Raw genomic sequence first — 16,680 nt, 5'->3', positions numbered from 1 at the left:
AATCGAGTTTACTCATGAAGTGTAAAGCTGGGTACGTAACGTTTAAACACCAGCCTGCAGGCTACATCTGGGCTGTAAAGCTCAAGAAAGCCATTTTTTTTAGACAACTGCAGGCTCCCCTACACACACCAAGTCTCCTCGTGCCTTTAGAGTCAGGTATGAAAGATTTGGGCTGAGTCAGGTCAAACAGCGTGGGGTACCTTCACTTCTTCCCTATTTGACGATGCTTCTCATCTGAATCCTACACAACTGCCTTATAATTAAAGGAGCCATGCACTAATTTGACCTCAATTTCATTTACTGTCCTCTGCCATCCACAAGCTCAATTGCAAGGCAAGTTCTTCCAGCCAACTTACTTTGAAAGTCACTACCCTGTCATTTCCAGATTTAAAAGCAAACAGACAAAAAAAAAAAATCCCCTCAGCTTCAAAGCTACATCAGACAAAGTGAAACTTTTATTACCATGAGAATTAACTATTTAATCCTATGTTACTTTTAATTAATTGTCAACAACATGCTTAATCTTACAAAAGGTGAGCCAAACACATCAACAGCCATCTCATTGAAGATTCATCTACCAATTATCACCAATGCAGCAGATCAGCACCACAGAGTTTCTTTCCTGACACCAGGTTAAGTTATCTTTGAGCTTTTAGAAAATAATTACTTTGAACTCCCTAACAAATAACTCAAGTGATTACTGTCCAAGATGAGACAGCTGTATAAATACTACCGTTTTGATAGAAGTTATAAAAAATACCTTTAATTTCACTGTCTAAGCCATCTGATATCAAGTGATCTGTATTCTTGTTTGAAATGACAGTATAAGGACAATCTTCATAGCAATCCTGACCAAAAAAAGAAAAGTCAGAATTTTAAGAATACTAGAGCACACACGAAAGTCAGTCAACAGCAGTTGTTTACTTAAATAACAGTTAACTGAATTATAAAGAAAACATGTTTGTTCGTACATATTCATTGCTTCAGTAAGTTTGTGAGGCTTTAAGAACCTGTCCTATTGCACAGATGAAAGTTATATTCACCAAATGAAGCAAGGACCTCCTGGCTTGCTCAAATGGCTTCACTGTCAACTAAAGCAAGCAACGCCAACTCTTACACAGCAACGTCTACAGCAGTGAAAACATTCCCTAAAGCAATTCCTGAACAAGCTCATACAAAAAAAATCAGTTATCTACAATGGACAGTTGATAAGGGACAGAAAAAATAAAGGTCTAATTAGTTCATGGTGGAACATTACTTAGCTTACAGAATATGAGTTATTTTGACTTTCCAGTACCAGCTAGACTTGGTAAAGAACTATGATTCCACAAACAAATCTTCTAATCAGATGCAGTTAAAACTGCAGGTCAGTCAAAAGCAAACTCAAGAAGGAATATTTTCGGTCCTGAAGCCTGAAATACAGACATTTATGGCAAATTGAACTCAAGAGTCTGAGCTAACACAATCATTTGCAGTCCAGTCTGGTCTCTCATCTGCTAAAATGGCAAGGAATTACCAGAAAAACCACACATGCCCCCAGAAAACACACCCCCACTGTTTAGTGAAATAAAGATGACCTGGAAATAAAATAAAACAAGTTTTAAGGGTGAAGAAAGTTAATCAAAATGAAGGTAGAACATTATTATGAACCAGACAGACTTCTGAGTTTACCTGCTCTTGTCAGTGCCTAAAGTCTAATTATTTCAGTGCTCCTGTCAGTTTATTTCAGACAGTCTAGTATTTCAGTGCTCCTTACTGCCAATTTAAGTAGCACAGAGGACAGTTCTTTGATAGGACTAATCTTATGCCCTCGAGAAGTCATAGCTAAGTCAGAAGTATCTTAACTGCCTATTAGCCCACTCTGTAGCAACATATTCATAATACTAAGGCAAAATGTAACACAGTTAAATTGGGATTTCATATGCACCTTATAATCATCTTTAGAATACTTTAATACCTGGTTCTGGATAGTGTTTTTCTGAAGGTACTGACTCCAAGGATCTGGTATCTGTTCATCTGTTCCTCTGTTAGACACCCGAGAATTTATTTTCAGTAAATAGCAACCCTGGGTTCCATACCTCTGCTTCATCTCTTCATAAATGGAGTCAGCTCTGAAAAAAATGAAACCGCATTTACCCTGTCTTGATATCAAACATATTCTATTCTAAATGTCTATTGCAACAAACTATTTTAGACTATTATCCATAGGAATTAAAAGGAAAATGCTCCTATTTTTAAAGCAGTCTTTTATGCAAAAGTGAAACAGACTCTTTGAGAACTAATCCAGCAAGCCAAAGCAAGCATCTATCACAAAAAGCTAGGACTGATTCTTTTTATTTTATATGAACACAAGAAGTAGATACTTCAGAAAATCAGTTAATAGCTGGCTTACTAGTTAACGGATCCTGTTATAGGTCTAATCTTAACAATTTATAAATGCAAATGTTTCAGTCAGAGTTCATGGGTAAGTTCACTGAAGGTAGAAAACCCACCTTTGTTCTTCTCCTGTGCTTACATCATGCAGTAACACATAGTATTTGAGCGTGTTTGGTATAAACCACTTTGGATACAAGTATTCACTACTATGCTGAATGCGATGTTGTTCTTGAGACAGCTTCAGAAATTGCTCCACAGGCTCTGGTTCACTAGAAGAAACTACAAGCATACCTAAACTCATTGTTAAGGGCATTTATCAAAGAACCCAGGAACAACCATTGATCACAAAATACAAAATGTATAAAGTAGATTAGTATGATGTTTAAGACTGCAAAATGCACTACCACAAAATTATGTGCAATTAGAATTTGGCCTTAGTCTCAATAAAAAAAGTGTTTAAACAGTCAGTTAACCAACATCCATGACATGAAATGAAACAGGAACTTGCTCCAGTTGTGACACTGAATTCAAGTTTAAGCCAATACATAATAGCAAATAGTTCATTTAAGATTTTAAATACAGACCAACTGTTCATATAGCCAACATATAACTGAAATTCACTCCCAGTGTACTTCAGTTTTCAACTTCCAAGGAGAGCTGGGACTTTAAGGTATCCCCTGAGCAACAGTAACAGCCCATATTCATAAACACAGCAACATCTTCTGGTTTAAAAGCAGCAGCATTCAGATTTTTCTCTCATGCAACTACACAACCATTAGTAAGGAAAATCCTGCCCTGCTACATCTCTTCACCAAATCAAAGACAAATTCAGAGAAGCCAGAAAGCAAGTTGTACTTTAAACATTCTAAAATTCCGAAGTCAAAAGCCAGAATCAACATTATGCCAAGTTAATTCTGTACAAATGGTTCTGTCTAATGGCTAACAACAAACCTGTTCCACCATACTGAAATGATGAAGTACAGTAAGGAGTTAGGAATAGATTAGGTGTTATAAAGCCTGAAGCATTATAATCCTTGTAGAAGCTAAACACCAGGTACATCATGAAACACTGCATATTTTTATTTTCCCTGTAGACAAGCAAATTGGGCCCAATTTTTGGTGTAAAAAAAAAAAAAGTAAGCATTCGGGCATCTTTCCAGACTTCTTTTTGTCCAAAATAGCTTAAAGTTCACCAATTTTCCAAAACACCCTCCCTAACCTTCCCCCTCCATCTGCTAGAAACAGTTATAAAAAGCAGCAGGTGCATCCCAAACACACAAGCCTCTGTTGTACGTAAGGGACAATCAACAGATACCTAAAGAGCTACAGTAGAAAGCATTTTAGGATGAGGAAGTTTATTTTACAGGTATAAGCTTAGAGTTCAGTTTGACACATAAAGCATGATAAAAAAAAAAAAAAAAAAAAAAACAAAAAAAACAAAGAACAACAAACAACCACAAAGAAAATCTGACCCCCTTACGAAATCAGTCTCCATAGTTAGACATATTGAAAAAGACATATTTCAAATCATAATGGCAAAAAGTTACTGCAAAATTTCAAAGTCTCCTATGTTACATTTCTGCAGCCACCTGTAACAACCTCACTAGAGGTATCACTCAAAGGATACACGCTATATAGTGGTTTAAGAATTCATGATCTGATGCAGGCATGGACTGAAGAAAGCACTCTCTGTAAGATTCAAACCAAGGAGTAGTAGCTGGAATACACAATAAGACAGAACAAATTAGAATATTCAGCAAAATTTCCCTGTTTACTCGTTCATGAATAGGAAATATGAAAGACTACACCTAAAAGTGACACTTACAAAGTCTGACAAGGTTTGCATGGCAGGGGAAAGAAGGGGGAAAAAGTCTAGGGAGAAAGCATATAAAATACACACAAGTGGGAGAAACAGTAACACTTTGAATCAAATGGGAAACTGAATAGCATCTAAGCACCAACTGCCTCAGTATTGCAGGCTCACATGTATTCAGTCCTTTTTAGATTCACTACTCCTTACCACCCTTTTAAACACGCACACACACACACACGGAAAGAAAAAAACAAAAATTCTTCTAACAGTCATTGAATTTGCCTCAGCTAGGGATATAAGAATTGACCAAAAAGCAAAATTAATTTTTGACTATGTAGAGGAACTAATAATTACCAAAACCTTATCCTGCCAGTTTTGTCCAAAGCTTTTTGCAAGTTTTGTGACTTGGCTTGATAGCAATCCCTTCCTCTGCTCTGCTAAAAGAGTTCAGCCATCAGCTAGCAAAGGAGAGATCCAAAGAGCTAAAGGCTCAGATCCAAGTTGTGCCATATATGCTTTATAATGTTAACCTGCCACGTTCAATTGCCATTTTACAGTACAGATTTCAGTTTTCTGAGTCACAAACCAAGGGAAGCCAAGTATGTCTGGGGCATCCAAAGACATGTGAACTTAGAAGTCTTGTCCATTTCTTTCCACTCCAACTATCAGTCAAGCAATGAAGTATTATTTCTTCTTTCAAGGCTGTTTTCAATCATCTCAGCTCTGCAAATCCTTCCCTTGGGTGGGAAAGAGACCCCTGAGCAAAATCAGTCCACTTCCAATAACCTGATTTCACAGTGAAGTTAGCTTGAATCCAGTGTAAACTCACCTGCAAACTAGAAAACCATAACTAGGTACAGAAAAAAATCCATTAATAAGAAATCCTGAATTTATGTTATTTTCTTTCCATGGCCCCAAGAAAACACATTCCTTGATTTAACTCACAGTAAAAATTTCTAATGCTTTGTAAGCCTTCCCCATTCCCACAAAAAAAACCACCACCTTTATTTCTTAGCCGGCATTAGGAAACTGAGTTCCATTTTTATGTTGGAATTATCTCTTAGTGCATTAAATTAAGGCATTTTGTTTAATCCTACATTGCCAGACCATCTTACATCAGCTTCATCCACACAGAAGTCAGATATAATCATGCTTCGTAACTGAACTCGGTAGCAGTCAGCACATCTCACAAAGATCAGCAGGTGGCAAACTTCTGGCTTTTGATTACAACCTTTCTAGCAACTGCTCTCTGAGCATTCATCTAGGGCAGGGGTCCTCAAACTACGGCCCGCGGGTCAGACATGGCCCCCCAGGGTCCTCAATCCGGCCCCCGGTATTTACAGACCCCACCCACCCACGCCCACGCCGGTGGTTGGGGGGGAACCAAGCAGCCGCAGATGACTGCCTGCCACTGCATCCACGCGCTGGCCCCCTGGTTAAAAAGTGAGGACCCCTGATCTAGGGGCATAAGACTAAGTCCTACATGTAAATATGCCAACTATTTAAATTAAGGAAAACATACTTGTTATTAAAAAACAAACCATGAGAAAGTGACTCATGCATATTTTTCACATGTATAACAAGGCCTTGTAGTAACACAGGTTCAAACCAAACAACACTAAACTACTTAAGGCAGAAATTTCAACTGCATTTTGCTTTCAAGCTCTGTTTTCAGTTTTCCATTTCTATTTTGCAGTTGAGCCACAAAAAAAAAGTTTTAAAATCTGACACAGTTTGTTTTGTGGGATGTGTTTTTTTTCTTCCCCTCACCTTTCTCACTCTGACTATTAAGAACCTTGGAAGTTGCTACAAAGCCAACTTGTTTCCCTCCACACAACTAAAACATACACTAACAATATTCACTCAACCGCATTTAGAGGGCTGCAATCAATTAGGGTAGATATTTAGAATAATAAACATGCACCATATTCAAAGCAAAAACAGTATTTGAAAAAGTTTTCACAGATGTAACATTTTATAACACATTATAGTAGTGCACAGCAACACTGTTATTTAGGTACACAGACCTGTATGTTTCTCATTTTTCCAGTAATACGTTTCCAGTACACTAAACAAGCAGAACTGAAGTTTAGGCAAACCTGTTACTGTGTTCAGAAATGCTTAAGAAGAGAACTGCTAAGTAATATTCACACGTAACTGCTTAAGAGTAAGAAGTCTTCTTCATGAAGTTTTGTACTCTTTTGCTACCTGACCAACCAACATGAATTTCACAGGTACACTAGCACATTAAGAAAGGAAGGAATTTAGCAGCATCTGACCAGACACTACTGAAAGGATAGCTATTATTAACCAAAGGCATAAACTTTGTAAATATCCAAAACTGAAAATCAAAATGTGGCTCAGACCACAACACAGAGCTTCACTAAGTTGAGAGTCCAATTGCCAATACATTTCAGTAGCAAAAAGTTTTATAAACTACATGAAAATGTATTAGAAAGCTGTATTAGAAAGCTTTATTTTTTTTTTTGGAGAGCCATATTTCAGAAACAGTATCAATATAGTAGAAGCATATGCACTCTAAGTACAGTCAACATTTTAGTTGCAATTTGAAAACTGCTACTATTCGCCTGAGAAGGAAGTTCTGTACAGAAGCAGAAAGTATTTACATTTGAAATATAGAACAGTGACAGTATACAGTTCCGTAGGATCAAACAAGACAGTGCTTTTATAGCATCAGGTCATTTCCCACCACCACTCTGCACTTATTGACTGTATGGAAAGACTAAATGATTTAGATTAACAAGAGTAGAAATATGACTAAAAGAAAAACTAAACAACCATCACCAACAACTTTTCATTTAGGGGGAAAAAAATGGAGGAACACACACCTAGGCCAAGAGAAGTGCTAAACAGTTGTAGCAGATGGTAAGGAAAGGTGGATGGGGCACACGGAAAAGGAATAAAGGGCAATTTGGTAGATTGGCACCAACCACAAAAAAATACCTGAATAAAACGTGGATGTGTTCAGTTCCATCAGTGTCTCTTTCCAATTACTGTACCAAGGAACACTAGCTTTAACTGAGCGATCTGATAGAAAAAACATGGTATTATTATACTAAAAAGGGTCAGGTGCAAACACACTATTGGCTTTTACGCTCTGGTAGCATAAAGTAGAAAAGCTATACCATGCAGGCCCGTTAGGGACTGAAGACACTTGGTTCCAGCTAACCTTAATCATGAATGTTTCAGGCTCCTCAACATTTGACGTGTACTTTAATAGAATTCAATATTAATTTCTAGTTCAGCCCTAATTCTGGGCTTGAGTAAAAATGGAAGTCTGTAAAGTAACACAGAATTAAGTTTTATTTAAATATTATTTCTATTTTTCTAGTTGGAATACACTAAAAATGGAAGACACTAACTTTGAGATTTCTCAGCCTGTAGTACTAAAGTAACTGAAGATGTTAGCTGTTGAAAGTGGTTGTCCCAACATTCCCCCTTATCTCTACCATATTCCTGATTGCTACATGCCAGCATTAGCATCATGCAGCCCTGAACAAACATAGTCAGGGAAGTGATCCAGCAGAAAACTTACTTGAGAGAAGAAAAAATATGTCTTTAGTGAGATCACTTTTCCTCACTATCCACATGTGCAAGTACATGGGAGAACAAGGCATGGCTGAACATAAGCACCCTTTCAGCCATCAACCATGTCTCTCAGTACAAGATTATGGAACTATGAGACTATGAAACAAGAAGTATTACAAAGAAGGATTACAAACAATTGAACTGATTCACCACAAAAGTTCCAAAACTTCTCCAAAAAAAGCAGGATCATGATCCCTATGCTGGAAACATACATGAGCTGCTTTATGTTTGTATCATCCTTCAAAATAGACTGCACTTGATCATCATTAAAATTTATGCAAATATGTTTCAATATTGCTATCCTAGACTAATTTACCAAAAGAACAAGAGCAAACTGAAGAACAGATGAGAGTAGTTCACATTTCCATGCCAAAAGATTGCATTTTGCTGCCAGGAATGAACACTTCCATTGGTTTTCAATAAAATGCTCTAAAAGTTTCTTGGTAAATATCATCGTTTCTAAGCAAAAAGGGAACTCTACCTGAGAAGCTAGGGACTTCCTCATGTCCTCCTACAAGGTAATGGGATCCAAGTTTCATTATTAAGGACACTATGCCAGTGTTCTGTGCTAAAGCCCTAAAATGGGGTACTACAAAGTTGTTACGATTTTGTCCACCTGCATGGTCTTAAACAGCTTATACATCTCTCCTTCCGTCAAAAAAGCATATAGCCAGTCTGAATGGAAATAAGACCTTTATCATGGAGAAGCTGAAAACAGTCAAGTATGATAATTTGTACATCTGAGGCTCCAGCAGCAAATAAGGAAAACAAAAAGGAGAGTTACTTGCTTCTACAACTACAAAGCATAGCTTGATAGTGCCACTATTTCTCTTTTCTTCTAACACCTCACTTCTAAAGGAAGATCATTAGAAACATTAGGGGAAAGTCTCTTCACTAAAACCATTCTGCTTTCTTAGGATCTTCTAGTCTCTAGAACTGAAGCACTTTCCCTCCAAAAAAATGGCAATTCACCAATTTCACAGATAAATGAGGGCATGGAAACAAAAGTGTCATTTTGAACAGCATTCAAGAATCAGAACTTCCAGGCTCTTTTCCTTTCCTATCAATATTTCACATCAAGTTGAAGATGTGGCTTGTAAGTGAGGTATTGAGGATGTAGAATTATGCAATTTATCATAAACGTAAAAAAATCAACATACTACAGCATCAGTTATTAATTCTGATAAAGACTTTTCATCAGTCCTTTGCTATAGCAAAGTCAAATTTCTCACTGCATGCTGAGCTTTAAACAGAAGTAATTTATTGTACTTAAGTAGGGCAATGTATACACACTGAATTAAGTATGTACTCAAAGGTTTTAATGGATTAGGGTCTTAATTGGGAGGAGTTTAATCTTCTCAGCTCTAAAGATCAGGTCTCATTTAGTGTTATTCACAATGCCTCATCCCTTGGAAAGCTGAAAAAAATTTCAAATATTCTAGCCATTTTGACAGTGAAATATGAAGCACTGAGTTTCATGGCAAAAACAAAATCAAGACCTGAAATCACACACCTTTCCTCAAAACCTTTTTTTCCTTAAACTTCTTATGACAGCTATGTGACCTCTATGCATTAGCAGTTAATTAAAAAGAAAAACAAAAGAAGCCAGGAGGACTAACTTCAACATAAAGCTGTACCAACATTAAAAATATGTTCTGATATTTATTCAGCCAAGTGTAACAAGCGTATAAGGTTGCTAACAAGAAAAAACTCATCAGTTGAGACACAACCAAAGCATGAGTATTTTCTACATTAAAATAATACAGTGACTTAGCACAAGTAGAGAAGAATTACAACATTAGGAAGCATTCAATTAAGAATAGTTAAGTTCAACCATTTAGCATTATATAAACCCAAAACTATTTGGTAAATTGGAGGTTTCAATCAACTCAGTGATTTTAATACATGCCATGAAGTTGAAATCAAGGTTAGACACCTTACAGTAAATTCCAGTTTAAGTTATAAAAAATACAATATCATTACATACCACTGATGTTGAGATCATAATCTCCAGCTGTGATCACATTAGCTACTAGTCCTTCAGCAGGCTGACTGACAGACACAACGTCATTCAAAAGTTTACGAATGGCACCAGGCTGAGGTGGGTGAGTAATAATGTTGTTGACAGCAATCTTCAAGTTTTTAATTATGTGAAGCTGATTATTAGGATCTCTCATGTGAACTAAAAAAAAGTGGAAAAAAAAGGCTTTGTTGAGTAAAACAGAGTTAAAATAGTTACCACAAATCAGTATTTCCCCAATAGCCGCTTCTTCAGGGATTACTTCTTCACTAAACCTCTTCATCATCCATTTTAGATCACAGTCCATAATAACTGCGTATCAAGAATGGAGGGGTAAGGCAAGAATGAAAAGTTACTTCATGTTCAACATTAGGCTCATCTAAGCAGACTGATGAAAACATAGCACTGGAGTGTACCCTGTAAAAATATCCACTCCTCAGAGCAAAGTGCCCAAAAACTTATGACCTACACTGCTGCACCCCCTTACTTGTGGGATGTACTCAACTTGCACAGCCACCCTATAGTAAACATACGGATTTCACATAACTTCTCACATTCCAAGGAGTCATCAGTTTCCAAAAAGCCCCAGTACACAATAGCCATGTTCAGGAAACTGGACAAGGATAGCATAGTATTAGTTCAAAGATGAACATATCCTTTAATTTTTAACACTACTGGGTTATTAACTTAAGTTCAGTTGGGTTTTGGTTTGGGATTAGCTTTTTTTTGTGGTTGTTTTGTTTTTTTAAGAAATGGGTTTAGAACTCTTCTGTTCTCCAAAGAGCATCACACAATCAATTTATCTTAAAAGAACGTTAAAGTTACATTCTTGATTGACAAACTTGTGGTTAAAATTAATCATCTAAAAATAAAGTCAATATTAGTAACAGCATTCCTGACTCACTTTTAAATGTTTGTTTAAAAACCAGAAAAAAATCTTACAAGCATTAAATACTCATTTCAGAATTATGCATGAGACTTTTGCCTGACAAGTAGCACATTATTGTATGCAGGCTCAAAAAAAATCCCAACAATGCAGTGAAAGTGTCCATGACCCAGTGTTTCTGACAAAAGTAGAAACAGATGGCAAGCATATAAGTTGTTGGTGTGGATAGTTTGCTTATTTAGAAAAAGTGAAGTAGACCATTAGCAATGAAAATAATATTCCAAAAAAGAAACAGATTTGTTATTAAAACAAGCCTCAAAAATGGTGACATCAAGCTTATGTTATCAGCACACAGTAACTTACACTGTTTTGGTTTTGTGTTACTTATCCAAAAAATGTAAGACCAACTTCTCCAAGAAAGCCATTAGACAGAAGACAGCCCAAGCCCATGTAAGGGAGTCCATACCAAGCCTTAAGAAGAAAGCAACAGCAGAGTCCAGCAAGACATTCATGAACAATGGTATTAAACTGAACGTTAAAGCTGAAATTCCATATAAACGTGACATCTACATGTGGGGTGCCTTTGTTTTCTATGTAAATAAAAAAACTATCACAGGCAAATTTAACTTTTTTCTGTAATGATATGTGATTGCTTTTATTCCCTAAGTCCTTGCTTTTATTTTGTTGGGTTTATTGTATTTTTAAAAAAAGCTTCCGTCTTCTGAAAAGCAAAAAATTATTAATTACAAGAAAATGAAGGGTTTTTTCACATTTACATGTATTGGATCACCTTTCTACTTAAGGCCTTGCTCCGTGATATTTCCACTAAAATTTGACCAGGCAGCAATCTCTTTTATATCTTACAAAGTTCTATTTTACCATAAGCATTAATTTGAACTTCACACGACCTGTAAACCCTTTGTAGAATCTTTGAGAAACTTGCTCCCTCAAGCCATCTGTTTTTGAAAAAGTATTCATGAGATTTTTCAATGGACATTACAATTCTACGTCTGCTCTGATTTTTCATGTAATTTTCCCTATTTCAAACCAAAGCACCATCAAGCAAGCCAGACTAAGTGCAGGCAGGACACTGACTAACAGCTACCTAAGACAGTTGGTGCTACCACATGCACCACAGTACAGTCCTCAACTCCTTTGCATTTTATTTTCACAAATCAGTGTGTAGCACGTAAAGGGCAGCACAAAGGAAAATTCTTTAAGTTCTCCTCATCTTGCAGCTAACCACAAAATTCACACCATAAAAGGTCTGAAGCTGAGGCTTCTGTTCCCTCCAGCCTGGAGGGCACTCCACACCTTTTCTACAAGACCCTTCAGAAGTAACAACGATGCAGCCTGAGCCAGATCACATGAGATGTGTTTACAGTCCATCTTGGCTGTTGAAGCAGATTTCTATCACAGCTCAAATCTGGACTGGTGCAGTTCTACCCTCTTCATCACACATTCACTCCCAACCTTTAGTCAACACTGAAGCTCATAGGAAAACACAGTGAAGCAGTTTAGAGAACAGATCCTGCCCAAAACAACTTAAAAATCTGTGGTTTTTTTCAGCTATAAGTATCTGATTGAGCTGGCTCATCATAAGGCCATATCAACACAGAGAAGGGCAACTATGCTAGTTAAACTTAATTCATCCAGTTCAGTGTTTCTATCAAAAAGCTGAAGGGGGGGGATTTTTTTTATTCCTTCTTATCATATAGGTGCATTAGCAACCTACTGCCACATGATTACTGAGAAGATCACACATAAAGAAAGGAGGAGGGACAAACAAGAAACATGTTTGCCTTTACCAGTGCAGCTGTTAACACTAAAACTCATCCTTAACATTTCTCCTAAAATACAATAGCCATAATAATGAAGAGCAAACACATTCCCATACAGGACAGGGATGACATTTCTGGCATATGTGCAATGTTAAGGACTGATAAAGGATGTACTTGAAACCCCATAAATCTCTTGCCTTAATCCCTAGTAAAGGATTTCCAGTGTTCTACATTTCCTTCAAGCGTTCGTAAGATCATTTCAGAAAGTATTTTGCCAAAAGTGGAAGCAGGAACATATTAGAACAAGATCTTTCTCATCAGAAGTTGACTAACATATTTTTAAATATTCTTAAAAACAGGATGCTATTTTAAAGAAAATTACCTATACAACATCAATTGTTACTAACAAACAATAGACAGAAAAAGACTGTCACTTTGAGAATAAGTGTGAAGGTATAAAATACACAATATATTTTTGGTTTCCTTTATCAAAGAAAAATGGGAGTTTGGGAAGGGTTTTGTTTTCCTCTAAAGTCAAGACTTAGTAGGAAAGTGAAGTTGTTCTCTCACCTTTTTAACAAATCCTCCTTCAATAACAAGAAGTGCCTTAGTTACGGAAGTCAAGAAACTCAAAATTACAGTATGGAGCACTTTGAACCTGCGCTTCGGATTTTCTACCATCACAATTTCCTATATTGCAAGGGTATTTTCAGCTATACCAACATTAGCAAGTGTCTCATAGGCAAAAGCTGATGAACAGATTAATACTGATTAGTGCAGAGGCCCCACCACCACATCTGCATTATGTATGTTGGTGGTCTTCTACTTGAAATTAAATACAATCTCATCTCCTTGGACTGAGCAACCACAAGAAGCACATGGTTTAAGACTACCTGAAGAATCAAGCAGTGGTCTAGGCCTTCCCATCCCTGCTAATGCAGGAAGGACGACTGAATCATGCACAGTAGAAAGACCAGCTTAGTTTCTGTGTATCAAAACTGGTCTGCACATGAAATGAATCTCCTAATTTGTAACTCCACTACTTCTCTAAGCAAGAACACTGATGAACATGCAGCCTTCAGCAGGCTCATAAACTATCTAAGTCCTAAACTTCAGTAAAAAAATCTGCATTTAACAGGACTAAAAATGCAGTAGCAAACCAGTGACAGATCTCTTGAAATTACAGCAGAGTTTATAAAGTAACGCTACTTTAAAATTTTGCACAAGAGACAGCTTATTTCTAAAGACAGGAGTAATAGTAATAAAAAGGACAGCATTTCATGCTCCATTAAGAAAAACTCTGTTTAAAAGTGAATGCATCAAAAACAAACAGTGAAACACAGTTGTGGATGCATGTAGATGTACACATTCTGCTGTACCATGATCAGATCATTAATCATGCCTCTCCTCCTCTTAACTGGACATGAAAAGCATCATGGAAAAATTTTACTTCTAAGTCTGGTCAAACCTACTGAGGTAGAGCAATTTAAGAATTTATCCTGTTCCCAGATCTCCTGCACAGGATACAGTTAAAAGTGTCACTACGCAACAGTGTTTGTACAGACTCCAACAGGCATGTTACCCTCTCATAGAGCTCCACAAATGCTGGAGCCAGAGAAATTGCTTACCCTCCTTATACAAACTCACAAGAAATTTTACTGCACTGAACTACTCTTCTGCCTGAATAAAATGGCTTGTACTGCTTCTCCTAGCCTCACGCACACTGGCTTCCACCACAAGAAGTTACATATAGCATGCCATAACGTTTTTTTCATGAAGCTAGAAAAAGAGGAAGTCACACTTGGAGCTAATAACTGCAGTCAGGCTTGCAGCCTGTTGAATCCAAATACACAGAGAATAGCACAGCAACAAAACTCACTGTACCAAGCTTCAGCTTCTTGGCTATCTGACCCTCGGTTCAGGTTCTGAACAAGATGGATTCAGACTGACAAAATTACACAGCCTACACAGAACTGCAAGGGTGCCCCTTCTCAAAGATTCACCACAATGCCCACAGCTGCAAAATTAGGAAATTAAAACTGTATCACGGGGATTTAGAGGCTGTTCATGAGATTGTTCATTTATACTAGTACATGGCAGAGCTTGCAGAAAACCAGTTACAGAAACACCAAAAATTACTAGGAAACTACGAAAATTAAACAGTGGAGCTTTCCTTCACAAGCTTAGAAGATTGACAAAATCAAGTCAGTATAAGTCTCTGAAGTAACAAGCTCAAGGCCTTACATTTATATCAAGGAAGGAAGTCTAATCTTTAGCTGTAACTATTTTATCGCAAGAGGGTGAAAATTGGTTTTGTAAGCATCGACACACTATTGAAGTCTGCATTCAAATGAGGAACACTGAGGATGATTCAGGTTTGCAAGTTTAACTATTACAATAGTTGGAACAAAAACGGTTACAACTAAGAGAGAACGGAATGAAGTACTCTTCAGAGGGAATGCTTCATTTTGAATAGTCTGCCCGGTTTGCTAGATGCATTTTGAAAGCTTTTCACCAAAGAACCTAAAGAGATATCTAGGTAACTTCACAACTGCAAGGATGTGAGCTTCTTGATTTTATTGGTTGTGCCTCTCCTGCATTCTCACATAGCTCATGAGTGTTGCTAAACAAAGGGGAAAACGTCTATAAACAAGTTACATAAGTTACTAAGATTTGTCACAGAATTAAGGCAGATTTTTAAACATACTAGCTTTTAAGTCTATGCCATTTTTTAAGCAGCAATGCAAAAATCTAACTCAAGTGACAGTACAAGCTTCATTTTCTTGCACTGTTTCCTCAACACAACATGAAGAGACTGAAGTCTGAGCTAAGTGTCTGTTAGAAACCATAACAGACAAATGTCACTGCATTGCTATTCTGACAAGCAGTTCTATTCCAATTGCTGTCTTGCATTCTATTCTGACCAGAAGCAGCTTGGAGAGGATGGCTTACGTTGAATTTAAGGAAAAAAAAAAACCACAAAAAAAACCCCACAGATAGCAAGTTAAAGCATTACAGTAAAAAAATCCTACTGTTTCTCTTAAGTGGTCAATTTCCAGTTTTACTGCTATTTCACATGGTCATTTCACCTACACCACATAATCAGCTCAATTCCCACTGTCCCTTTGCACAGGTCTTAAAGAAACACCAACAAAAAAGTATATGTGATAAAAACACAGGTGAGAGAAAGTAAAGACTTGCAACTGAAATGACAACTAGTGTTTCTGACAGACTGGCCACACCTTCAACGACCAGGTACTTTATGAAAAGCCTTACCCCAGTGTGAGATCCCAGGCCTACAGCAATACTCTAGTACAAGTATTAGCCAGACTAACTGTAAAGTCGTTCTCAACGAAGAAAAAACCCGCTTGGAAGAGCTAGATTTACAGACACCTCTTTCTCTTCAGCCATGCGCTCTGCGATGCCTCCAGGAGAAGCCTAACTTCCAAGGCTCCGCGGAGAAGGACAGATCGAGTAACGTTACAGGGACTTAACAGGCACGTGGGGAGCCCCCGGCAAACGCGGGCCGCCTCCAAGCCTGCCCCAGCTCCGGACAGCGCCCGGCCGGGCGGCCACCACCGCGGCCCCGACAGAGGAGTCTCGCCTCCCGCTCGCGCCCCTGCTCGGCTCGGCTCGCCGGGCAGCGGGGCACAGCAGTCGCGGCGACGGCCGCCCCGGCCGGGCGGGCGGGACCCCGGAGGCCGCCGTGCGGAAGGGAGCGGCGCCGCCGTCCCCGCCCGCTGTAAACAAGCCGCGCGCCCCGCGCCGCTCCCGGCACCGACCTTCCGAGGTGAGGCGGCAGAAGGGCTTCACCAGCTCGGCGAAGCTCAGGCTGTTCTTGCGGGTGAGCCTCTCCGCCTCCTCGCTGCACAGCGCGGCCACCAAGGGCACGAACGAGTCCTGGATGAACTCCTGCACCGACTGCACGCACTGGGCCATCGCCGCCAACGCCGCTCGGGGGCCCGAGCCGGCCCCGCCACCTTCCTCCGCTCTTCTCCGCCCGGCTCCGCCGGCTCCCTCCCGTGTCCGCCCGCCGCTGCCTCTCCACGGCGCCCACTCCGACCGGCCGCCCGCCCCGACGCCGTGTCCACCGACCGCTCAGCACCCTGCCCGCACCGCCATGTTGCGCCTCAGCCGAGCCTCTCGGGTAGCGCCCGCTCCCGGCGGCCCCTGCGCTCGCTCATGTGATTGGCTG

General features: G+C 38.9%; 1 protein-coding gene across 4 annotated transcripts in view; it reads right to left on the bottom strand.

Annotated features, from left to right (window-relative positions):
- The window catches only part of TRAPPC8 (trafficking protein particle complex subunit 8), a 55,677-nt gene extending 39,063 nt beyond the window's left edge, over positions 1-16,614 (bottom strand). Inside the window, exons 1-7 of one of the 4 annotated variants that reach the window (XM_080381531.1) lie at positions 16,268-16,614; positions 9,786-9,980; positions 7,154-7,237; positions 4,004-4,093; positions 2,493-2,667; positions 1,958-2,111; positions 761-848 (exon numbers count right to left, since the gene is read on the bottom strand). In XM_080381531.1, the coding sequence (XP_080237657.1) occupies positions 761-848; positions 1,958-2,111; positions 2,493-2,667; positions 4,004-4,093; positions 7,154-7,237; positions 9,786-9,980; positions 16,268-16,424 (943 nt within the window). In that variant the 5' untranslated portion in view covers positions 16,425-16,614. The remainder of the gene's footprint in view (positions 1-760; positions 849-1,957; positions 2,112-2,492; positions 2,668-4,003; positions 4,094-7,153; positions 7,238-9,785; positions 9,981-16,267) is intronic. The other 3 variants (XM_080381532.1, XM_080381533.1, XM_080381534.1) reach the window with 3 other exon arrangements.
- Between the last annotated feature and the right edge of the window lie 66 nt (positions 16,615-16,680).

Source organism: Falco punctatus, assembly GCF_963210335.1.
Source record: "Falco punctatus genome assembly, chromosome: 3".
Taxonomy (NCBI): Eukaryota; Metazoa; Chordata; class Aves; order Falconiformes; family Falconidae; genus Falco; species Falco punctatus.
This window is presented reverse-complemented; position numbering and strand designations above follow the sequence as displayed.